This window comes from Neovison vison, chromosome 9 (genome assembly GCF_020171115.1).
Source record: "Neovison vison isolate M4711 chromosome 9, ASM_NN_V1, whole genome shotgun sequence".
Classification (NCBI taxonomy): domain Eukaryota; kingdom Metazoa; phylum Chordata; class Mammalia; order Carnivora; family Mustelidae; genus Neogale; species Neogale vison.
Window position 1 is genome coordinate 38,328,159 of NC_058099.1, and position 19,831 is coordinate 38,347,989.

The window sequence follows — 19,831 nt, forward strand, 5'->3', positions numbered from 1 at the left end:
CTCTTTACGGTGTTCAGGCCAAAAATATCCCAGTCTTCGATTTTCCTCCTTTAGCCCTCTCATTCAATCCCCAGATCCTGATCACTAAATATTTCTAGTGTGTAAGTACCATCCAGTCCAGGCAGCCATGATCTCTCACCTGTGCTCTGATATTGGGTCTGCTTGCATCCACACTTCTCCATTTTGCTCTACACCTACCCATTTGCCTCCAGCCATTCTCGATGTACCATGCAAAAGATAAATATTTTAAAAAAAAATTTTTTTCATTCCCCTATTTAAAATCCTTCAGTAACTTCTGTTATTCTTAGGGTACTTAATAAAAGCAAACAAAAATCCAGCATAGGGGAGCCTGGGTGGCTCAGTGGCTTAAAGCCTCTCCCTTTGGCTCAGAGAGCCCCGCATTGGGCTCTCTGTTGGGGACCCTTCATCCCCCTCTCTCTTTCTGCCTGCCACTCTACCTACTTGTGATCTCTGTCTGTCAAATAATATAAGAAAAAAAGAAACAGCATAATCTGGTTTACATACCTCTGCCTACTCAGGTTCTAGCTCCTGTTAACAGCTTTTCTCTCACCTCACTTATGCTCTGGCCATCCTAACCTGCTTCGGGTCTGTGGAGGTGCTGCTACCTGCTACTCCAGAGCCTTCTCTGCTGGGAACTGAATTCCATTCTAGCTAAAGGAGGCTTCTGGTAAAGAGTGCCCTCTTCCATTATTTCCCCCCAATTACTTGCTCTCTTAATAACCCTGGACTCTTCTGTAGTAATTGATTACTAAGTGTTCTCTCATAAGTCTGCAAGTTCTTTGGCAACTGTATATATGTGTACTGGTAAATCCCTTCTGTTATCTTTCACATAGGAAGTGCTTAAAGCACATACTGGATGGATGACCAGGTGGTAGGGCTTTTAAAAATTGGCTAAGACCTGCTTCTGCTTTCAGAGGGCTTCCATGTCTGTCAGCTTTTCGCCTAATACTATTTTCTTTTAACCTGTTCATCTGAATTCAGTGTCCAGGAGGTATTTTATCTTACCTTGGGTTTTCAGTGGTTTTTTTGTGACTTTTGTGACTTTTTTGTTTAAAGGAAAAGCAGCCAACCATTTTCACTTGCACTTCATCAATCTTCAGATTCATGATGGGAAAAGTTTTTCTTACTTTCACTTCCCATTCTCAGGAAGTTCTTTGGGAGCCAATCCCAAGGCCTCTCCCACCCATTTAATGTGTAATAATGATGGACTATGTGTACAAAGGGGCAATAGCTTATTCAGGGTAAGCTGATCGCCCATTCTTACTGGGAGTTCTTCCATCGTGGGGAATAACTGCAGTCCTCTGCCGATGAGTATGGACAGCCTGAGCCAGTCAGCAAATCCCTGGACTCAGAAAATTTTTCAGAAGGTTCTTCAGGATACCAGAAACCATGTTTAACCTGGTTTGGGTTGTTGCCAGCCCTGGTGTTCCCACTGTTAGGGGCAGGGGGTGGGAAGTAAAGGAGAAGAGTTACTCTTCACAAATCAGATTTCATCAGAATTCTGAGGATGGGTCTATTTCTAACATTAAGCTCATTAAGGCTATAACTGAAATATTAGCTGATTAAATTTCTATAATGTGCTATCACTGAGACCAGAACTTAGTATCCCCATACTTGCAATGGATAAATTCAAGATCTCCCAGTGAATGCCTGCAACTAGATAGTATCCAACCCTGCATGTAGTATTTTCTGTATGTATGTAACTATGATAAAGTTTATAAATTATGCACAATAAGAGATTAATAATAAGAATTGGACAATTATAACAATATACTGTGGTAAAAGTTTCGTGAATGTGGTCTCTCAAAATAGCTTTGTACTGACCCTTGTGATGTGGGATGGTAAAATGCCTATATAGTGAGGTGAATGACGGGCATTGTGATGCAGCATTTGGCTACCATTGATTGACCTCAAGATACTTCAAAAGGCTTCCAAATCATAGTTGACTGCAGATAACTGGAACACAAGAAGCAAAACTGCAGATAAGGGTGGTGGGGAGGGCACTACTATAAAGACCTGTCCGGGGATTGATACCTTTAGAAAAACCTGCATGGGAAGCTAAATAATGATGATCGAGTATGTAGCCTACTCTCAAATGGATCAGAGAAAAATACTACATATGTAGTTGAGGACAGTTATGAAGTAAACTGGCAAAATGTTAAAAAGTTGAGGGTACAAATACAAGAAGTCTATTTTTGTAGTTTTCTGTAAGTTTGAAATAATTCCAAAACAGGCTAATAATAAAATCGCCTGTATAGGCCTGTAGTTTTATCTGTATGTGTGTCAATCAGAGTTTTCAGTCACGTATACCCAGCAAAAGGAAAAGTCACAAAGGCAAACAAGCAGTAAATACTAAAGCCGATTTGTGAGGAAGAGTCGTTAGAGAGGTATTCTGGTCCCACTTACAAGGCCTGGCCTGTTGAGATCTTAGTCTGAGAGATACATAACTGCTTTTGGTTCCATGCTCAGAAGCAAGCTTGTGGGGTATAAAATCGAAGGAGAGGTTTTTTTTTTTTTAATTTAGGATGGAGGGAAGACAAGCTTTCTGGGAAGGAGACCTTGGAACAGGAAAAGTTAAAGGCAAGTGAGAGAGGTAAAGGATGCAACAGAGTTCCTGAACGGCAGAGCACAGGACACAGGTAAGTGAATTAGCAATGGGCAGAAGCAGAGGCGAGTCTTAGTCTAAAGTGGCAGAAGAGGATAATGTACAAAGAAATGTTTGTGAGTAGAACGGTGAGATGAGGTGGTTCATATTGTAAAGGCTGGCTTTTCTCCATGAAGTAGGAAGCAGTGCCAACTTGTGAGAAAGGTGGGTCATAAATAAAGGGCTTGAGGAAAGGAATGAGAAAATGGGCACGGAGGGCCATGGAGAGAGGGTTAGCTAAGAATTGCCGATAAGTGCTGAGACCTGAGGCATGGGGTATTGTATGGGACAACGAAGATTTGTGATTTTGTCCGATAGCATTCAGCGCTGTGGGAGCAGAAGCAGAAACTAATGTTGGAGATTCAGTGTGTGTGCAATATTTATACAGTGAATGAATGCATGGATGACTTATGGTTGGGGTTCTGCTGAATGACTAGTGGAACAGCAGGGGCACGGGAGTTGAGAGAGATACTGGTGAGTATAGTTGAACTGATGCATTCTGGTACCTGGGCTGTGTGGGGAAGGAAGTGAAGCTCTGAAGTGACTGTTAGACTTGAAGAACAGGGAGATACCAAAGAATTTGTTTTCCAGTGAGTTTCAAGTAGATAGAGTGGAGGTAGGTATAAGAAGACTGAAGAAATACTTTAGAAAGTGCCTAATTCTAAGCATGGTTGGAAGTAACTAGAATGGGTAGAGGTTAAGGTGACTGGAAGGGATAGTGACCAGTGAGGCTGGAAGTACACATGGAAGATACTGTGGGTGAGGACAGCAGTTAAAGGTAGAGAAGGAAAGGGGAGGTGTGTCGTGGGTATTCTAGCTTGTCCTTTAAACAGGGCCTGTGTTCTGCTATAGCAGCTGGCACAAGTACAGAGAAGATGATAAAAATTTGGTAAATAATTATTCCCTCATTCTGAGTTTTTAGTCAGTGCATGGCCCACTTAGGTATTAGAAAACAGTGCAATATGGCCATTTTAAAAAGTACAGTAGGATTGTTACAATGTCATGAAAATTAGGAAATTCTTACTTTACCTACAAGGGTATTGGGGAATGGTAAATCCACTGGACCTGTACGTGAGAAAAGCAATAGGCAAGGAAAGTGGAAGTCCAGTTAGGCCATAGTTATCCCCATAGAAGCTGCAGCTGTGATGCTTGCCACAACATTAGATGATGTACTTTAATGTAGACACGAGGGAACAGAATTGGGTGTCTAGTATTTGCCTGGAGTAGGCTGCTTCTCTGACCATCTGCACTTTAAATAGATAAACAGTTATCTTCTAGGGAAAAGGATATCTCTTTGCTTTTCTGTTTGTAAAACTCGTTTATTCATCAAACACCAAGTACATGTGGTCCAAGTCTGTGCTAAATGTTAGAGGTATGATGATGAATTGGATGGAACCAACAGGAATTTTAGACGTGGGAATGGAACAACTAGATTTGTTCCTAAACAGTCAGCAGTAATGTAGAAGAAAGTTTGGAGAGGGAAAGCCCCAGTGAAAGACTGCTTAAGAAGCTTTGCAGTAGCTCAAACCAGAAATCAAGAGCCTGTAGAAGAGATCCAGTGCAGAGGCTGGAGTCAGTATATTTCTGCGGCAGACTAGACACAATTTTGGGTACCATTTAGATGAGGATGGGCTGTGAGGAAGAGGGAAAAGTCTGGTATGATGAGATTTTTCTTTTTTTTAAGATTTTATTTATTTATTTGATAGAGACATCCCAAGTAGGCATAGAAGCAGGCACAGAGGGGGAAACAGGCTCCCCGCTGAGCAGAGAGCCCATTGTGGGTCTCCATCCCAGGACCCTGAGATCGTGACCTGAGCTAAAGGCAGAGCCTTAACCCAATGAGCCCCACCCAGGTGCCCCTGATGAGATTCTTCTTCTCCCATGTGAGAATTAGATGCCTGGTGATAATATTCAAGGTAGGAAATAGAGTAATAGAGATAGTTTAGGGAGAACAGTGAGTCAGTTTGAGAGCTGCCTAGAGCTGCACTGTCCAATATAATAACTACTAAGCACACATGGATATTGATTACTTGAAATGTGGCTGGTAAAACTGAGGAACTGAATTTTGAGTTTTGTTTAATGAGGCTTATGGCTGCCATATTGGCCAATACAGGTAGAGAGCATTTCCATCATCACAGAAAATTCTGTTGGACAGAATGGAAGACACCCAGGCGGATGAAGATTTCCAATGGGTAGCTGGAAATAGAATGAATCTTAGAGGAGAGATTGGGCCTAGGGAGGTTAGGGACTAGTGACTTAGAAGTCACTGAGAAACTAGAGAGTACTAGTGAGGTTATAGAAGTGGATGAGCTCTCCCAGAGAGAGTAGAACAAGAAGAGCAGGCATAAGAGAAGATTCTAGAGAATACAAGATTAAGGAGGCTGGCAATAGGACAGCTTTCAAAAGAGACCAAAAAGTGTTCCCTCTAGTTCCATATACTTTCTTGCCTCTTCAATTTTATGTTCTATTTACTGGATCAAATGCATGCCCTGCGTGCAGTAGGACATAAACAGAATTTCCAAGAGGTTAATCTTCATTTTAAATTGTTGGGAGCATGTCTCTGTCACCTTCATGTGGTCATTGAATCAGGGAATTCTGCTGTGGATGGAGCAGATTAGGCTACCTACAAGAATATCTAAGGCCATTTTTTAGAATACAAAACTAGGAAGTATAATCTTCCTTATCCTATTCTACCCTACTCAATTACCCCCCTTCACTATGCTTGCTTGCTTTCTTAGCTGTGATTTTCCAGATTATGTTTAAATAACTCCCTTGCAATACCCTCCAACTCTCTTGCCCTTATTTATGTCTCTCCTCATTCACTTAGTTTAGAGGTCAGCAACCTTTTCCTGTAAAGGCCAGATAGTAAATATTATGGGCCATATGTAGTCTCTGTTATACAATCTTTTATTGTTGTTGTTGTTGTTTGCAACACTTTAAAAATGTTAAAACAGTTTTACACTTTGGCCTGTTTAAAAACATGTCATGTGCCAGATTCCACAGCAATAGTTCACCCAGCAAGACCTGAATCTGGATCAACCCAACTCTTACGTTGTGCCTGCATGCATCCTGCTGAGTTTTTTTTTTTTTTTAAGACTTTATTTGACAGATCACAAGTAGGCAGGGAGGCAGGCAGAGAGAAGAGGAAGGGAAGCAGGCTCCCCACTAAGCAGAGAGCCCGACACAGGACTTGATCCCAGGACCCCGAGATCATGACCTGAGCCGAAGGCAGTGGCTTTAACCCACTGAGCCACCCAGGCGCCCCCATCCAGCTGAGTTTTTGAAGGAAATGAGTAACTGCAGATTTGCGTCACCATGAAAACACAATCCTCAGGTTCCAGTTCATATGATATGTTAGTGGACAAGTTTCTTTAGTGTTCTTGCTCATTGGTATAATGGATATTTTTCACACCTTTTTCTTCCTCAAACTTCCCACTTGTCTCTACCACATGGTTTCCATAGTGGCTGGGTAGTTCTAGCCAGGGCCAGGTTTGGGCAAACATAAACCCTACTTGTTTACCAAAACAATGCCTCTGTAGCAAGTGGTGTAAATACTGGGAAAAGTGAAGAATTGTAAATTTTGCATTCAACCTACCATAGCACCCCTCTTCACTCCATTAATGAAGGAAGTGCTCCTCCTCTAGGCCTTTAGTTCTCACATTTCTGCATGCACCAGTATCATTTGGAAGGTTTGTTAAAACAGATGGCTGAGGCCCAAACCCACAGTTTCTGATTCAGAACATCTGGCCAAGAATTTGCTTTTCTGAGTTTCCAGGTATTCTAATGCTACTGGCCTATAAACCAGAGTTTGAGAACCACTGTTCTAGGACATACCCTCCACATCTGCTCAGGTTTTCACTTACACCCACTGTAGTGGGAATATTATATTCAAATTACCCTCTCTTTTTCTTTGTCTCATGTTTTTTAATGACTTTGCTACTTAGAACAGGATCTGTGGACCAGCAACATCAACATCATGAATGTCAGTTTGTAAGAAATGCAGTCTCAGGCCTACTAGGTCAGAATCTGTACTTTAAAGACCTGCGTGGAGGTTCATGCTTGGGAAGCACTGCCTGTGGGTAATTCTCATCAGCAAGCAAGCGAGCATATTCTTGATTTCCTCCTCCAAGCCTGCCCATCTTCCCGTGTCTCATGTTAGTGGATGGCGCACCCCCATTCATGCAACTGCTCAGGCTAAACAAATGGGAATTTTCCTTGGCTTCATTCTCACATGTCCTACATCCAATTCATCACCAAATTGTATGTGATTTAAGATTATATATCCGGCAACTTTACCACTTCCACTGCTTTGATCTTGCTCCAAGATGCCATCATTTCTCAGTTGGGCTAGTGTTGGTATCAGCTTCTTACCTCGCTACTTGGCTCCCACCCTGTTCTCCGGCAGCTTGTTTTCTTCCAGTCAGCCACAGTGATCCTTTAAAAAGAGATCTTACACTCCCTCTCAAATCCTGCCATGGTTTCCCATCATGTTTAAAATCAAAGCCAAAGTCCTTTTTGTGGTCGGTCAGGCCGTATGTGAAGTGCCTAAGCCACCTTCCTCTCTTTCCCCCAGCCCACTTCACTCTAGCGACTCTGCTCGCCTCCTTTTTCTGTGGCACGCCTGGTTCACTTCAGTTTTTTGGTACTTTTTTTTCTCCTTTGTGCTTTGCTTGTTTAGTAGAATGCTCTTCACCCAAATGACATTCTCATTTCCTTTAGGCCTTCCCTAATTAGCTCATCTTCTATAAACAGCCCTCATTACTGTATGTTCCCTTATCCTGCTTTATTTCTCCTTCCTGAACTTATTGTTACTTACTTTCTTGCCTCTCTTCCACACTAGGATATAATAAGTTGTAAACCTGTCTTCTCCATTGTAGTCATGGTGCTGCCATTCCAGTTGCTCAAACCAGATGCCTGGAATGTATCCTTGATGCCTATTTTTTTCCCTCTTCCTTTCCACTGCTGTCCACCCTCTTCTATCTATCTCTGAAACATTTCATTTCTTAGACTCTCCACCCCCACTGTGCTTATCTGTGCTCTCATCATCTCTTGAGTCAGCTCTCATCGATCTACTCGTTCTGCATAAGAGCCAGAGAGAAAGTCTTGGAAAAAAAAAAAAAAAGTCATCCAATTATGTTACTCCTTGCTTAAAATCCTGCAGTGTGTTCCTTTATCCATCTCCTTACAAGACCCTGTTTACCATTTCAGCGCTGCATGCCATTTATCCCTTGTTCAAGAAGGGGTATCCCTTGTTCACTTTTTCTTTTTGACTCACTCGTGCTTTCTGTCCCCCTGCAAGGAAGCCCCCTCTCCCTACTTTTTTGAATAGTTCATTCCTTCTCATTCCTAAGGACTCAGCTGAATAGTTCATTCCTTCTCATTCCTAACTGACCCAGAGAGATACGCCCTTACCACTGTATTAAAATGGTTTTTTCCAACTTCCATTATTTTGTCTTATGACTCCATTTGCTTTCTTTGTATCATTTCATATTTACTTGAAAGACACTTTTAAGAAAATTAAGTGGTAAGTCACACTAGGAGAAAATATTTAGAATACATGTATTTGACAATGCGCTCATATCCAGCATAAATAAGTTGTAAATCTGTAGTACAAAGAAAACTCTATCATGCAAAAGATGGGAACAAATGCTTCACAAAAGAAGATAGATGAATGAATGGCCAATAAATAGATGCAAATGTGCTCACATCATTAACAGGAGTTAAAGTTAAAACCACAGTGAAACACCATTCCACACTGACCAAAATGGCAAATTGACCAATGTGTATCTACTGGAGCTCTTATTTTTCACCGGTGTGAATACAAAGTAGTACATGTACTTAGGAAAACAGGTGGCAGGTTTCTGTGAAGTTAAACATGCACTTACCATATGACCTACATGACCTGGAGGAAGCAATTACACCCAGACACATTTTTCAGAGCTCATGGAACAATACACCTAAAGATCTGTGCATTTTATTGAGTCTAACCTTTCCTGATATAAAAACAAAATGAAAAAAGTAGTCCCTCTGGGTGAGCAAGTGGGCACGGGCCGGGAAACCAGGCCGCTAGAGAACACGAAAGCTTGGAAAAATGCATTTGGGGAGGCGGGGACCTGCAGCCGGCCAGCATTTGTGACTCGCCCCGGCCCGCAGGCGGCTAGTTGCAGTTTCGATTTCCCGTCTGCGGCTGAGGTTTCCCAGCGTCTCCGCCTTTCAGCACTGGGTCTGCCGCTCAGAAGATCCGTGCTAGCCGGCGGTCGCCAGGCCTTTGAAGGCAGTGCGGCCCTGGTGAGGGAGCCACCCGCCGGCATGTCGGCCGAGGATCGGCGGAATCTGCACGCCTTCCGGGACTATGTCGTGAAGACTCTGGACCCTACCTATATCCTAAGCCACATGGCTCCCTGGTTTAAGGACGGTGAGTGGTCCCCAGGGACACCTGCTCCTTGGAGCAAGGGAACGACGCAGGACTTGTTTTTCCCTTTTAATTAACGTCAGGTAGCCCGTTAGGAACGTCGGTGTTGGGGCAAGATCCTAACGGCATTTTTAGACTGGAGATTGCCAGGAGAATTTGAGGAGCCTTTGGAGGTCCAGATGGAGAAACAGTCCCAGAGAAGTGAAATGACTTGTGTAGGATTGCGCATCTGTTTAGGTTGAAAGCTGGGGAAACAAACCATCGTCCATTTCATTTAGTTTCTCTAATGATTATGTCCAGGATGTCTTCAGCTTTCTACTGACAGAGATTCAGGAGTGAGATATAAGCTCTTCTTTCACATACTTTGCAGCCCAAGATTTACTAGTGAGGACAGGTGTACATAAATGACTATTAAAATGCTCTCAGAGCTCCAAGGTAATTGACAGTTACTCTTGCCAGGTCTGAATTGCACTTAGGAGTAACTGGAAGCTTGAGAGGGGCAAGGCTGTGTGGACTGAATGGCTGCAGGCTTCACTTTTGCTGTTTTTGTCTAGCTTTTGAGACACCTGGTGATGGATGAATGCCACTTTAAATCTGAATCTAGGAGCACTATGCTGGAGATGAGCAGAGGCTTTGAGCAAAGAGGAAAAAGGAGGTAGTACCTAGAAGGAGTTGAAATGAAAGAGGGGATCTGGCAACTCCTTTTCAGACTCCAAGTGCCTAAAAATCTTTCCCAGTGTGAGGCAGTTTTGGGAAATTGAGGGAAAGCAGAAAGGTAATTTGAATGCTAATTGCTCTGCATAGTCACAGGTTGTGGAGTGAGGAGTGATGACCACAGAGTAGCTTGGGCCCCTGAAGAGAGTAACCCCTTCAGGACATCTCTTTTAGAAATCTTGCCATAAATGAAAGGCTAACAAACTGGTGTGAATCCCATTCTTTCTTGCACTCATGTGTGATTCAAGCAACTCAAATGTTTTAGACGTTGTGTTTGCTTTGGAGAGAATTGACTCGTATTACTACACATATTATCTAATAAGAAGTGTCCTGTTAAGAACTGAGAAATCCATGGTGAGTGTGATAGAAATGGCCCCTAATAGAGATCAGAATGCATAAGTGAAGGCAGGTTACTAAATAAACCATAGATGACAAAACGTGGTAAGTGCTCTGCTGGAAAACTATAATTTTTAATATATAGCATAGTTTTAATATATAGCATAATTTTTAATATATAGTTTTAATTTGTAGTTATAAAGCAATCACAATAAAAATACCAAAAGGTAAATAGAGACGGCAAACTGAAGAACACTGTGTGATACTGTTTTATTTTTGAATGTTAAAGACACCATAGAGTTTTTATTTCCAGCTCCTTCCCAGAGGAAGTTGTTATCATTTAGCTGGCTTATATCTTTCTTTCCATCTTTTTCTGTTAGATTGATAAAGTTTCTCTGTCCCCCTTTTTCTTTTTCTTTTGTTTTTGGATCCTTTGGAATCTCAGGATTCTATTAGTTAACCTTAATTGTGACAAGTATATTCTAGCAGTCAGTATTCAGTCAGAGAGCTGAGACATGAGAGTTATGGCTGGATATAAATATTTTGATTCATTTTTTTGCTTTTATAAGTGGGAGCTTATCCACACTCTCCTTATGCCCATACACATTCCCCCATGCACACGCAAGTACACCAATATGTTTAAATTACACCAGCAATATCCAGTATGTCTTTGACCATAATTGTCTCCACGTGTTGGGTATTGTGCTCTAGTTGAATCTTGGGAAAGGAGAATTGAAGCCATGTGTCTTCTGGAGAGCTTGCGTGGCAACTAGGGTACTGCGGGGCTTTGCTTGTTCATAGGTTATCCAGGATGTTTCAAGGTAGACCAGGTTGTGGGCTCCAAATTTTTTGCAGTATCTCTTTGGATTCAAAAACTTACCCTTATCCTGGAGGGATCCTGGGTAGTATTCTGGGAGGGAGCAGTATTCTGAGTATTTATCCATTTCTTTAGTAACATTCTCTGGATAAATGTATGAGCCAGGCACTTTGTTGATGATTAGAATACAAAGATGAGGGCAAAAATGAATATAACATGTAAATGATCACAGTCAATGAGAAAAGACACTCAGTTACTATAACTGTATATGTAGAGTATGTATACTGTATATATATATATACTGTATTTATAGAGTATATAAAGTATATACTGTGTAATACAGTATATAGAGAGTACACAAACACACACACGTATGTATACAGGGTACTATATACTGTGTGTGTGTGTGTGTGTTTATAAAACTATATAGAGCATTGTCAGTGCTCTAGTCAGAAGCATGTAAAGAGACCAAGAAAGCACAGAAAACAGATGAAGAAATTCTACCTTGGGAAGCTGAGGATGGCATCACAGAGTGGCCAGCATGGCAAGGGAGTGGGAAATACTGACAGCCAAAAATAGAATTTTTCCTGCAATGGTCTCCCAGTGCTTTTGAGGAAAGTAGCACTACTTAGGAGCAGTTATCGGGCCAGGTAGCACCAGGACAGGTCTGACCATGTGCAGAGAAAAGCTAAACTGCTCCAATACAGCAAGACAGTTCAACTGGGAAGGGTTCAGCTGTGACTGGGATATGTCTGAACCTTCATGTGGAGTGTCAGTAATGGCTGGTAGCATGTGTAAGGAAAGAACAAACAGCAGGGAGACCTGGGACTAAGAACCCAGCTCTGAGGATGGTGTTTAGGAACAGAATTAACTCTCTCAAAGGAAAAGAGTTGTGTGCCCAGAAGAGTTGGGATAGGTGACAAGATAGGTTGCTATTATGGGTTGAATTGTGTCCTCCCCAAAAAAGATACATTGAAGTCCTAAGCCCCAGGACCTCAGAATGTGACCTTATTTGGAAATAGGATCTTTATATGGAGGTAATTAGTTAAGATGATATCATACTGCAGTAGGGTGGGATCCTCATCAATGCGATTGGTGTGTTTAAGAGAAGATAGCCATGCAAAGACACAAAGGGAAGGTCATGTGGAAACAGAAGCAGAGGTTGTAGTGATGCAGCCACAAGACACACAAACAAGAGAAAATAATGTGAAGAAAGAGGCAAAGATTTGATGTGGCCACAAATCAAGGCATGCCAATAGCCACTGGAAGCAGGAAGGGTTGCATTGTCCCACAGAGCCTTCAAAGCAAGTGTAACCCACCAACATCTTGATTTCAGACTTCTGGTCTCTACAACTGTGAGAGAATAAATTCCTGTCATTTTAAGGCCACCATTTAGTGCTAATTTGTTACTTCAGGCACGGAAAACCAATATAGATAGCTAAAAAAAAAATAAAAAGGAGTGTTGGCCAGGATGTTTGGAAATTGGAATTCTCGTTAATTGCTGGGGGGAATGTAAAAATGGTGCAGCTCCCCTGGACAGCAGTTTGATAATTCCTGACAGTATTAAATGGAGTTACCATATGATCTAGCAATCTCACAGGCACAAATTCAAGAGAAGTGAATACATATGTTCACAAAAACACTTGTACATGGCTAGTCATAGCATTGCTATTCATAATAGCCAAAATGTGGAAACAATCTAAATGCTCATTAACTGGTCAATGGGTAGACAACCTGTAGTGCATCCATATAATGGAATGTTACTAGCTACAACTGTGGATGAACCTTGAAAACATTATGCTAAGTGGAAGAACCCAGTTACAAAAACCACGTATTGTATAATTTCACTTGTATGAAAGGTCCAAAGCAGGCAAATCTGTAGAGGCCCAAGTGGATTAATGGTTGCCTGGGTTTAAGGGAGAGGGAGATGGAAGTGACTACTAAGGGCTACAAGATTTCTTTCTACAGTAATGACAATGTACTAAAATTAGATAGTGGTGATGGATCCACAACTCTAAAAACTATTGGATTTTACGCATTAAAATGTTATTGTTCCCAAGACAGAGACTTGGCAGAGAAGGACACTATCCCTTCCTTTTTTCATCCATTCAGTATACCTTTGTTGAATGTTATGTACTAGAAGGTCCTCTTCTAATCTCTGAGGATACAGCAATTAACCAGAGAACTGGCTTATTCCTTGGAATTTACACTCCACTGACAATAAGGGGGGAAAAAAGGAACACTGTCAAATGTCAGGTCATGTGTAGGCAACCACTGCCCCAGACATGGAGATACACACACGCAAAGTCATGTGACCATCAGCAGCTGGGTGGATAGTTTTCTGCTCCCTGACCTTATGTTTCTTTTTAACTCCTCTTGCTTTTTCTTTTCTCCCATATTTCATACTGTCTAAGCAAAAACCTGGAAAGAGGACCACGAAAGTATCTTTTTATTTCTAACTCTTCATTCTGAGTCTGCTGTAATTAAAGATGCTGTGGAAGTAGTCCTGTCCTTACAATCTTATAGTCCTGCAACTAATTTAGACTTTCGAACAAGGGAGTATCAAAATGTTGGAGGAAGGGGCACCTGGGTGGCTCAGTGGGTTAAAGCTTCTGCCTTCGGCTTAGGTCGTGGTCCCGGGATCCTGGGATCGTGGTCCTGAGGTCCTGGGATTGAGCCCCGAGTTGGGCTCTCTGCTCAGCAGGGGGCCTGCTTCCTCCTGTCTCTGCCTACTTGTGATCTCTGTCTGTCAGATAAATAAATAAAGTCTTTTTAAAAAAGTGTTGGAGGAAGCCATTGTTCTTTTACCTAATACAGTGTTAATAGTGACTTGTAATGGGGGTACTTTTTCATTCACCATTAAGAAGCTCCCTTTTTAAAGGATTGCCCTGAAGTATGTTCCCAGACTTCCATACAAAACTAAGAGAAGTTTCTAGAGAGGATGGGGGATGGGAGGGAAGGGTGGTTGGTGAAGAATAGGCATCATCTGTCTGAACAGAGAATTTACTAGCTTCTTGTAGTTCTATCCTACAATGGAATATGTTACAATTGCCGTCCCTGTTTGAGAGAGTCTGACAGCCCTTTTCAGGTTTGTCTCCCAGTGATTAGTTGTGCAGTTTGATGAGCCCCTCTTGCTTCTGTTTGTAGATGAGGTGCAGCATATTCAGGCTGAGAAAAACAATAAGGGCACGATGGAGGCTGCCTCACTTTTTCTTAAGTTTCTGTTGGAGCGCCAGGAAGAAGGCTGGTTCCGTGGCTTTTTGGACGCCCTTGGTCATGCAGGTTAGTTCATTCTTCTTACTCATGAATCAGAGGATATTACTTAACTGTTTCAGAATGCTGTAAAAGTGAAATGCTATTAATTTTGAGCTATCCTCATGTGTCTCCTGTCTCTTAATCTGAGGCAATTTAAGATTACTCTTAGTCACATAATATGATTGTCAACCTGAAATATCCAAAGGAATCTGCAGAGAGATTATTGGAAGTACTTAACAAGTTTATCAGGTATAAGATCAGTATACAAAAATTAGTTGCATTTCTGCACCATACACAAAAATAAGCTCAAAATGGATTAAAAACTTAAATGTAAGAACAGAAACCATAACATTCCTAGAAGAAATAGGCAGTAATATCTTTGACATCAGACATAGAAACATTTTTCTAGATTTATCTCCTTCAATAAGGGAAATAAAAGCAAAATTAAACTATTAGAACTACACCAAATAAAAAGCTTTTGCACAGCAAAGAAAACCATCCTCAAAACAAGACACCTACTGAGTAGGAGAAGATATTTGCAAATGACATATCCAATAAAGGGCTAATACCCAAAATATATAAAGAACTCATACAACTCAACACCAAAACATCAAATGATCTGATTAAAAAATGGGCAGAAGACATGAATAGACATTTTTCCAAAGAAGGCGTACAGATGGCCAACAGACACATGGAAAGATGCTCAACATCACAAATCATCAAGGAATACAAACAAGAACCACAATGAGATATTAAGATAGCACAATGATATATCACCTCACACCTGTCAGAATGGCCAACGCAAGAACTAGTAAGTGTTGGAGAGGTTGTGGAGAAAAAAGGACCCTCATGCACTGTTGGTGGGACTGCAAACTGCTACAGCCACTGTGGAAAACAGTATGGAGGTTCCCCAAACATTAAAAATAGAATTACCATATGATCCAGTAATTCCACTATTGGGTATTTACCCAAAGAGAATGAAAATACTAATTCAAAGGGATGCAGGTGCCTCTAGGTTTATCGCAGTACTGTTTACAGTAGTCAAGATATGGAAGTAACCCAAATGTCCATCCATAGAAGAATGGATAAAGATGTGGTATATATATATATATACAATGGAATATTACTACTCAGCCATAAAAGTGAATGAAATCTTGCCATTTGTACTAATATGGATTGATCTAGAGGGTATAATGCTAAGTGAAATAAGTTAGAGAAAGATAAACTTATATGGGGAATTTAAGAAACAAAATGGACAAAATAAAAAAGAGACAAATGAAAAACAGACTCCTAGATATAGGGACCATATTGGTGACTGCCAGAAGGGAAGTAGGTAGAAAGATGTGTGCAACAGGTAAAGGGGTGCACTTTTGTGATGAGCACTGAGTAATATATAGAATTGTTCAATCATGTTGCACACCTGAAACTAATATAACACTGTATGTTAATTATACTGTAATAAAAATAAATAAAGCACAAAAATTAGTTGTATTTCTAGCCACTGGAAGCAAATAGAAAATGTAGTCCAAAATGAATACCACTTAGAATAGTCACGGAAGTTGTAATATAGTTAGGAAATACCTCGCAAAAGATGTGTAAAGTTCAAATGGAGCAAATGATAAATTGTTATTGAAAGATATTAAAGAAGTCCTATCTAAGTGGAGATATAGACCCATACACATGGAGAGAAAGACTTGATATCATAAAAATATCTGCTCTTCCAACATTGATTTCTATATTCAATATAATTTTAATAAAAATCCTACATGCTTTTTCATGTGCTTGACAAATTACTAAATGATTCTAAAAGGTAAATGGAAGAATTATGATCCAAGAATAGTAAGGACATTTCCTAAAGAAGAAGAATTAAGTAGGCTGGGGTTTCCACTTATAAATAGCAAAATTTATGCTAGGCATTGAAACAGCGTAATGTTGGTCTTGGCATCATCCAACTGACCAATGATACAGAATAAAGAGCCTTCAATTAAACTCATATATTTATGAAAACTTGATATATTTGAGATCACCGGGAAAGGAGGATCATTAGGAATGGAGTAGTTTTGGATGCCTGGGTGGCTCAGTTGGTTGAGTGATTGCCTTTGGCTCAGGTCATGATCCTGGAGTCACAGGATCAAGTCCCGCATCAGGCCCCCTGTTCAGCAGGGAGTCTACTCCCTCTAACTCTCTACTTCTCCCGCACTCTCTCTCTCTCAAATAAATAAAATCTTAAAAAAAAAAAAAGGAATGGAGGGGTTTTAATAAATTGCAGTGGGCCATTATAAACAGGATAATGTTAAAACCCAAATAAACCCTAAATTACATATCCATGTAAAATAAATTTGTGTTCCTTAGCTCATTCCATTCACACATAGCCACAAAATGAATTCACAAGAATTAAAGACTTAATTCTAAAAGCCAGAATTTAGCAATTTTAAAAAAGAATATAGAATAATATTTTATGACCTTGGGGTGTGGCAGGATTTGTGAAACAAACATTAAAGCATTATCCATAAAAGACAAACTGATGTATTTGTTGACATTAAAATTAAAAACTTCTCTTTGTCAAACATGAAAGAAAATGAAAAAGCAAGGCACAAACTGGAAGAGGATATTTGCAAAATATATAATCACCAAAAAGATTAATATCTAAAATATATTAAAAAGGCTTTAAAATCAGTTAGAAAAAGAAAGAAAACATCTACAAGGCAAAAGTGCGAACTTACATAACAAAGAATAGGAAATAAGAAAGGTTGATAAACATATGAAAAGATTGTCAGCCCAAATAGCAATTAGGGAATTGTAAATTAGGAATTCAATGAGGTAGCATTTTATTAACTACTAGACAGCAAAACTTAGGAAGTCCAACAATGCTAAGGCTTGAAGAGGTTATTTATTTATTTATTTTTAAAAGATTTTATTTATTTATTTGACAGAGAGAGATCACAAGTAGGCAGAGAGAAAGAGAGAGAGAGAGAGAGAGAGAGAGGAGGAAGCAGGCTCCCTGCCGAGCAGAGAGCCCGATGTGGGACTCGATCCCAGGACCCTGAGATCATGACCTGAGCTGAAGGCAGCGGCTTAACCCACTGAGCCACCCAGGTGCCCGAAGAGGTTATTTAATCATGGGAAATCTTAAGTGTCATTATACAGAGTGTAAATTAATACAGTTTCTTTGAAAAACAATGTGTCTGGGCACGTGGGTGGCTCAGTGGGTTAAGGCCTCTGCCTTCAGCTCAGGTCATTCACCCCACCGTCCTGGGATCGAGCCCCGCATCTGGCTCTCTGCTCAGCAGAGAGCCTGCTTCCCTTCCTCTCTCTCTGCCTGCCTCTCTGCCTACTTGTGATCTCTGTCTGTCAAATAAATAAGTAAAATCTTAAAACAACAACAACAAAAAACCAATGTGTCATCATCTTACATAGTTCAACTGAACTCTTGTATTCCCCTGTCCAACAGTTTCACTCCAAGTATGTGCCCTAGAAAAACTCTTAACACATATATTGCAGCATACTGATTAAAGAATATTCATAGAATAATTGTAATAACAGAAGCAAGCAAGCAACCAAATAAAACTGGAAGCAATCCAGTGTCCTTCAAGAAGAAAATGGATAATAAAATTCTATAATAGTCACATGATCGTCCACTGTACTGCAATGAAAATGTATGACAATACAGATGAAGCTTTGAAAAGTAATATTAAACTTTTTAAAAAGCAGAGAAAATTACATTTAGTAGGATGTCATTATGAAGTTCCAAACAAACCAAACTAAACATATATATATAAAGTTTGGTTTGTTTATATATATATATATATATATATATATATATATATATATATATATATGGTTTGTTTATATATATATATTTAGTTTGGTTAGTTTAAAAAAAACTAGTTTAGTTTACATATATATATATTTAAGTCTTTATTTAAAAAAATTTTATTTAGATTATTTAGTTGAAAGAGCAAGAGAGCACACATGAATGGGGGGGGGCGGTGTGAGGGGAGGGGAGCGGGGGCAAAGGCAGAGGCAGAAGCCAGCTTCCCGCTGACCAGGGAGCTCGTACCTGGGACTCCATTCCAGGACCCATGAGATCATGACCTGAGCAGAAGGCAGGCACTTAACTGAGTGAACCACCCAGGTGCTCCTGAAGATACATTGTTGAGGTAATGAGTGTATGCCATGTAACTATTCAAAAAAATGAAGGGAGTAATACATCAAACACAAGATGGTAGTCTCTCTGCAGGGAGATGGAAGGTTGGGAAAAAAGGAAGCACACTCCCACAAAAGCACTGGGAAATTCTAGTTGTTAAGTTGGGTCATGGAGTCCCATGTGTTCATTTTGTTGGTATGCTCTTTATAGCCAAATGAAGAGTGTGGGCTGGGTAGTCAGACAAATCTGGTGATTTTGTTTGAGAGCCTTAGATTGAAGAAGCATTCTTGAATATTACGGTTGGAAATCATTTTTTTTTTCTCCTCAAGTTTCCCATTATACTTAATATTCTTTTCTGGGAGTAATGTAGAAGGTTAAATTCCTATGGGACAGGAATTAAGATTTATATTTCGTTTTGCCGGCTTTGCTACTTTGCACTGGGAAGATACTGAATTGCATGATGGTTTGACTCACTGGAGGATAAGTCCGAGGTTGTAGCAAAGTCCATGGGGCACTTTGGAAGGAAAATTTTATACTGAGACCAAAAGTAAGAGTTCACATTATCCTTGTTACTTTTTCCTAAGAGATGATAAACATTGTTAAAGGACCTAAAATGTTGGGTGCTTATAATAAATGTTGAGTTTTCTTTTTTGAAAGATCATTAATTATTGAGGTGCTATACAGATATCTTTTGACTTCTCTTACTATACATTCAAACATAATTCCTATAATAACAATCGTAAAATATCTTTTAGTTGGTTTCATAAAAGCCCCTGCTTTCTTCTTTCTTTCCAGGTTATTCTGGACTTTATGAAGCCATTGAAACTTGGGATTTCCAAAAAATTGAAAGTCTAGAGGAGTACAGATCGCTTCTAAAGCGTTTACAACCAGAATTTAAAACCACAGTTAATCCAAAAGATATCCTTCCTGAAATGTCCCAATGTTTAATTAGTCAGGAGTGTGAAGAAATTATACAGGTAATTTAATTAATGTATTTAACACAATTAATTATAATTAATGAAATATAAAATACTAAATTGGGGGAGGTAGTTTGAACATGGGAAATGTCTTCTGTTTTCTCCGCTGATTTAGACCCGAGAAGGATCATTGAAATCCACAGAAGTCCTCAAATCTAAGGCATAATTACCTGGAATAGTATATTTAGTTGTGAATTGAGTAATTTTTAATATCATGAGTTTTTTTCAGGTTTGGCCTATTTTCAGTTATAATTATTATTACTTTTGTGAATAATGTTTTATACAAATTTAAGCAAAGTTAGCGAATAAAAAAGAACAAACGCTATAGACTTTCATGGTTGAGCATTCAGGCTCTGCACACAAATTTTGTTAGAATCCTAGTTCATCCATTTTCTGGTAGTATGATCTTAGGCAAGTTAGTTTCTTTAACCTATTTCTTCATGTAAAATGGAAATAATAATAGTACCTTATTAACACAATATTTTTAGAAGGATTAAATGAGATAATG

General features: G+C 39.9%; 1 protein-coding gene across 2 annotated transcripts in view; it reads left to right on the top strand.

Moving 5' to 3' along the window:
• Positions 1 to 8,844: 8,844 nt before the first annotated feature.
• DDX58 (DExD/H-box helicase 58) overlaps positions 8,845 to 19,831 on the top strand; it is a 38,171-nt gene continuing 27,184 nt past the window's right edge. For both annotated transcript variants that reach the window (XM_044265542.1, XM_044265543.1), the window contains exons 1-3: positions 8,845 to 9,080; positions 14,092 to 14,226; positions 19,142 to 19,323. In XM_044265542.1, coding sequence (XP_044121477.1) covers positions 8,975 to 9,080; positions 14,092 to 14,226; positions 19,142 to 19,323 — 423 coding nt within the window. In that variant the 5' untranslated portion in view covers positions 8,845 to 8,974. The remainder of the gene's footprint in view (positions 9,081 to 14,091; positions 14,227 to 19,141; positions 19,324 to 19,831) is intronic.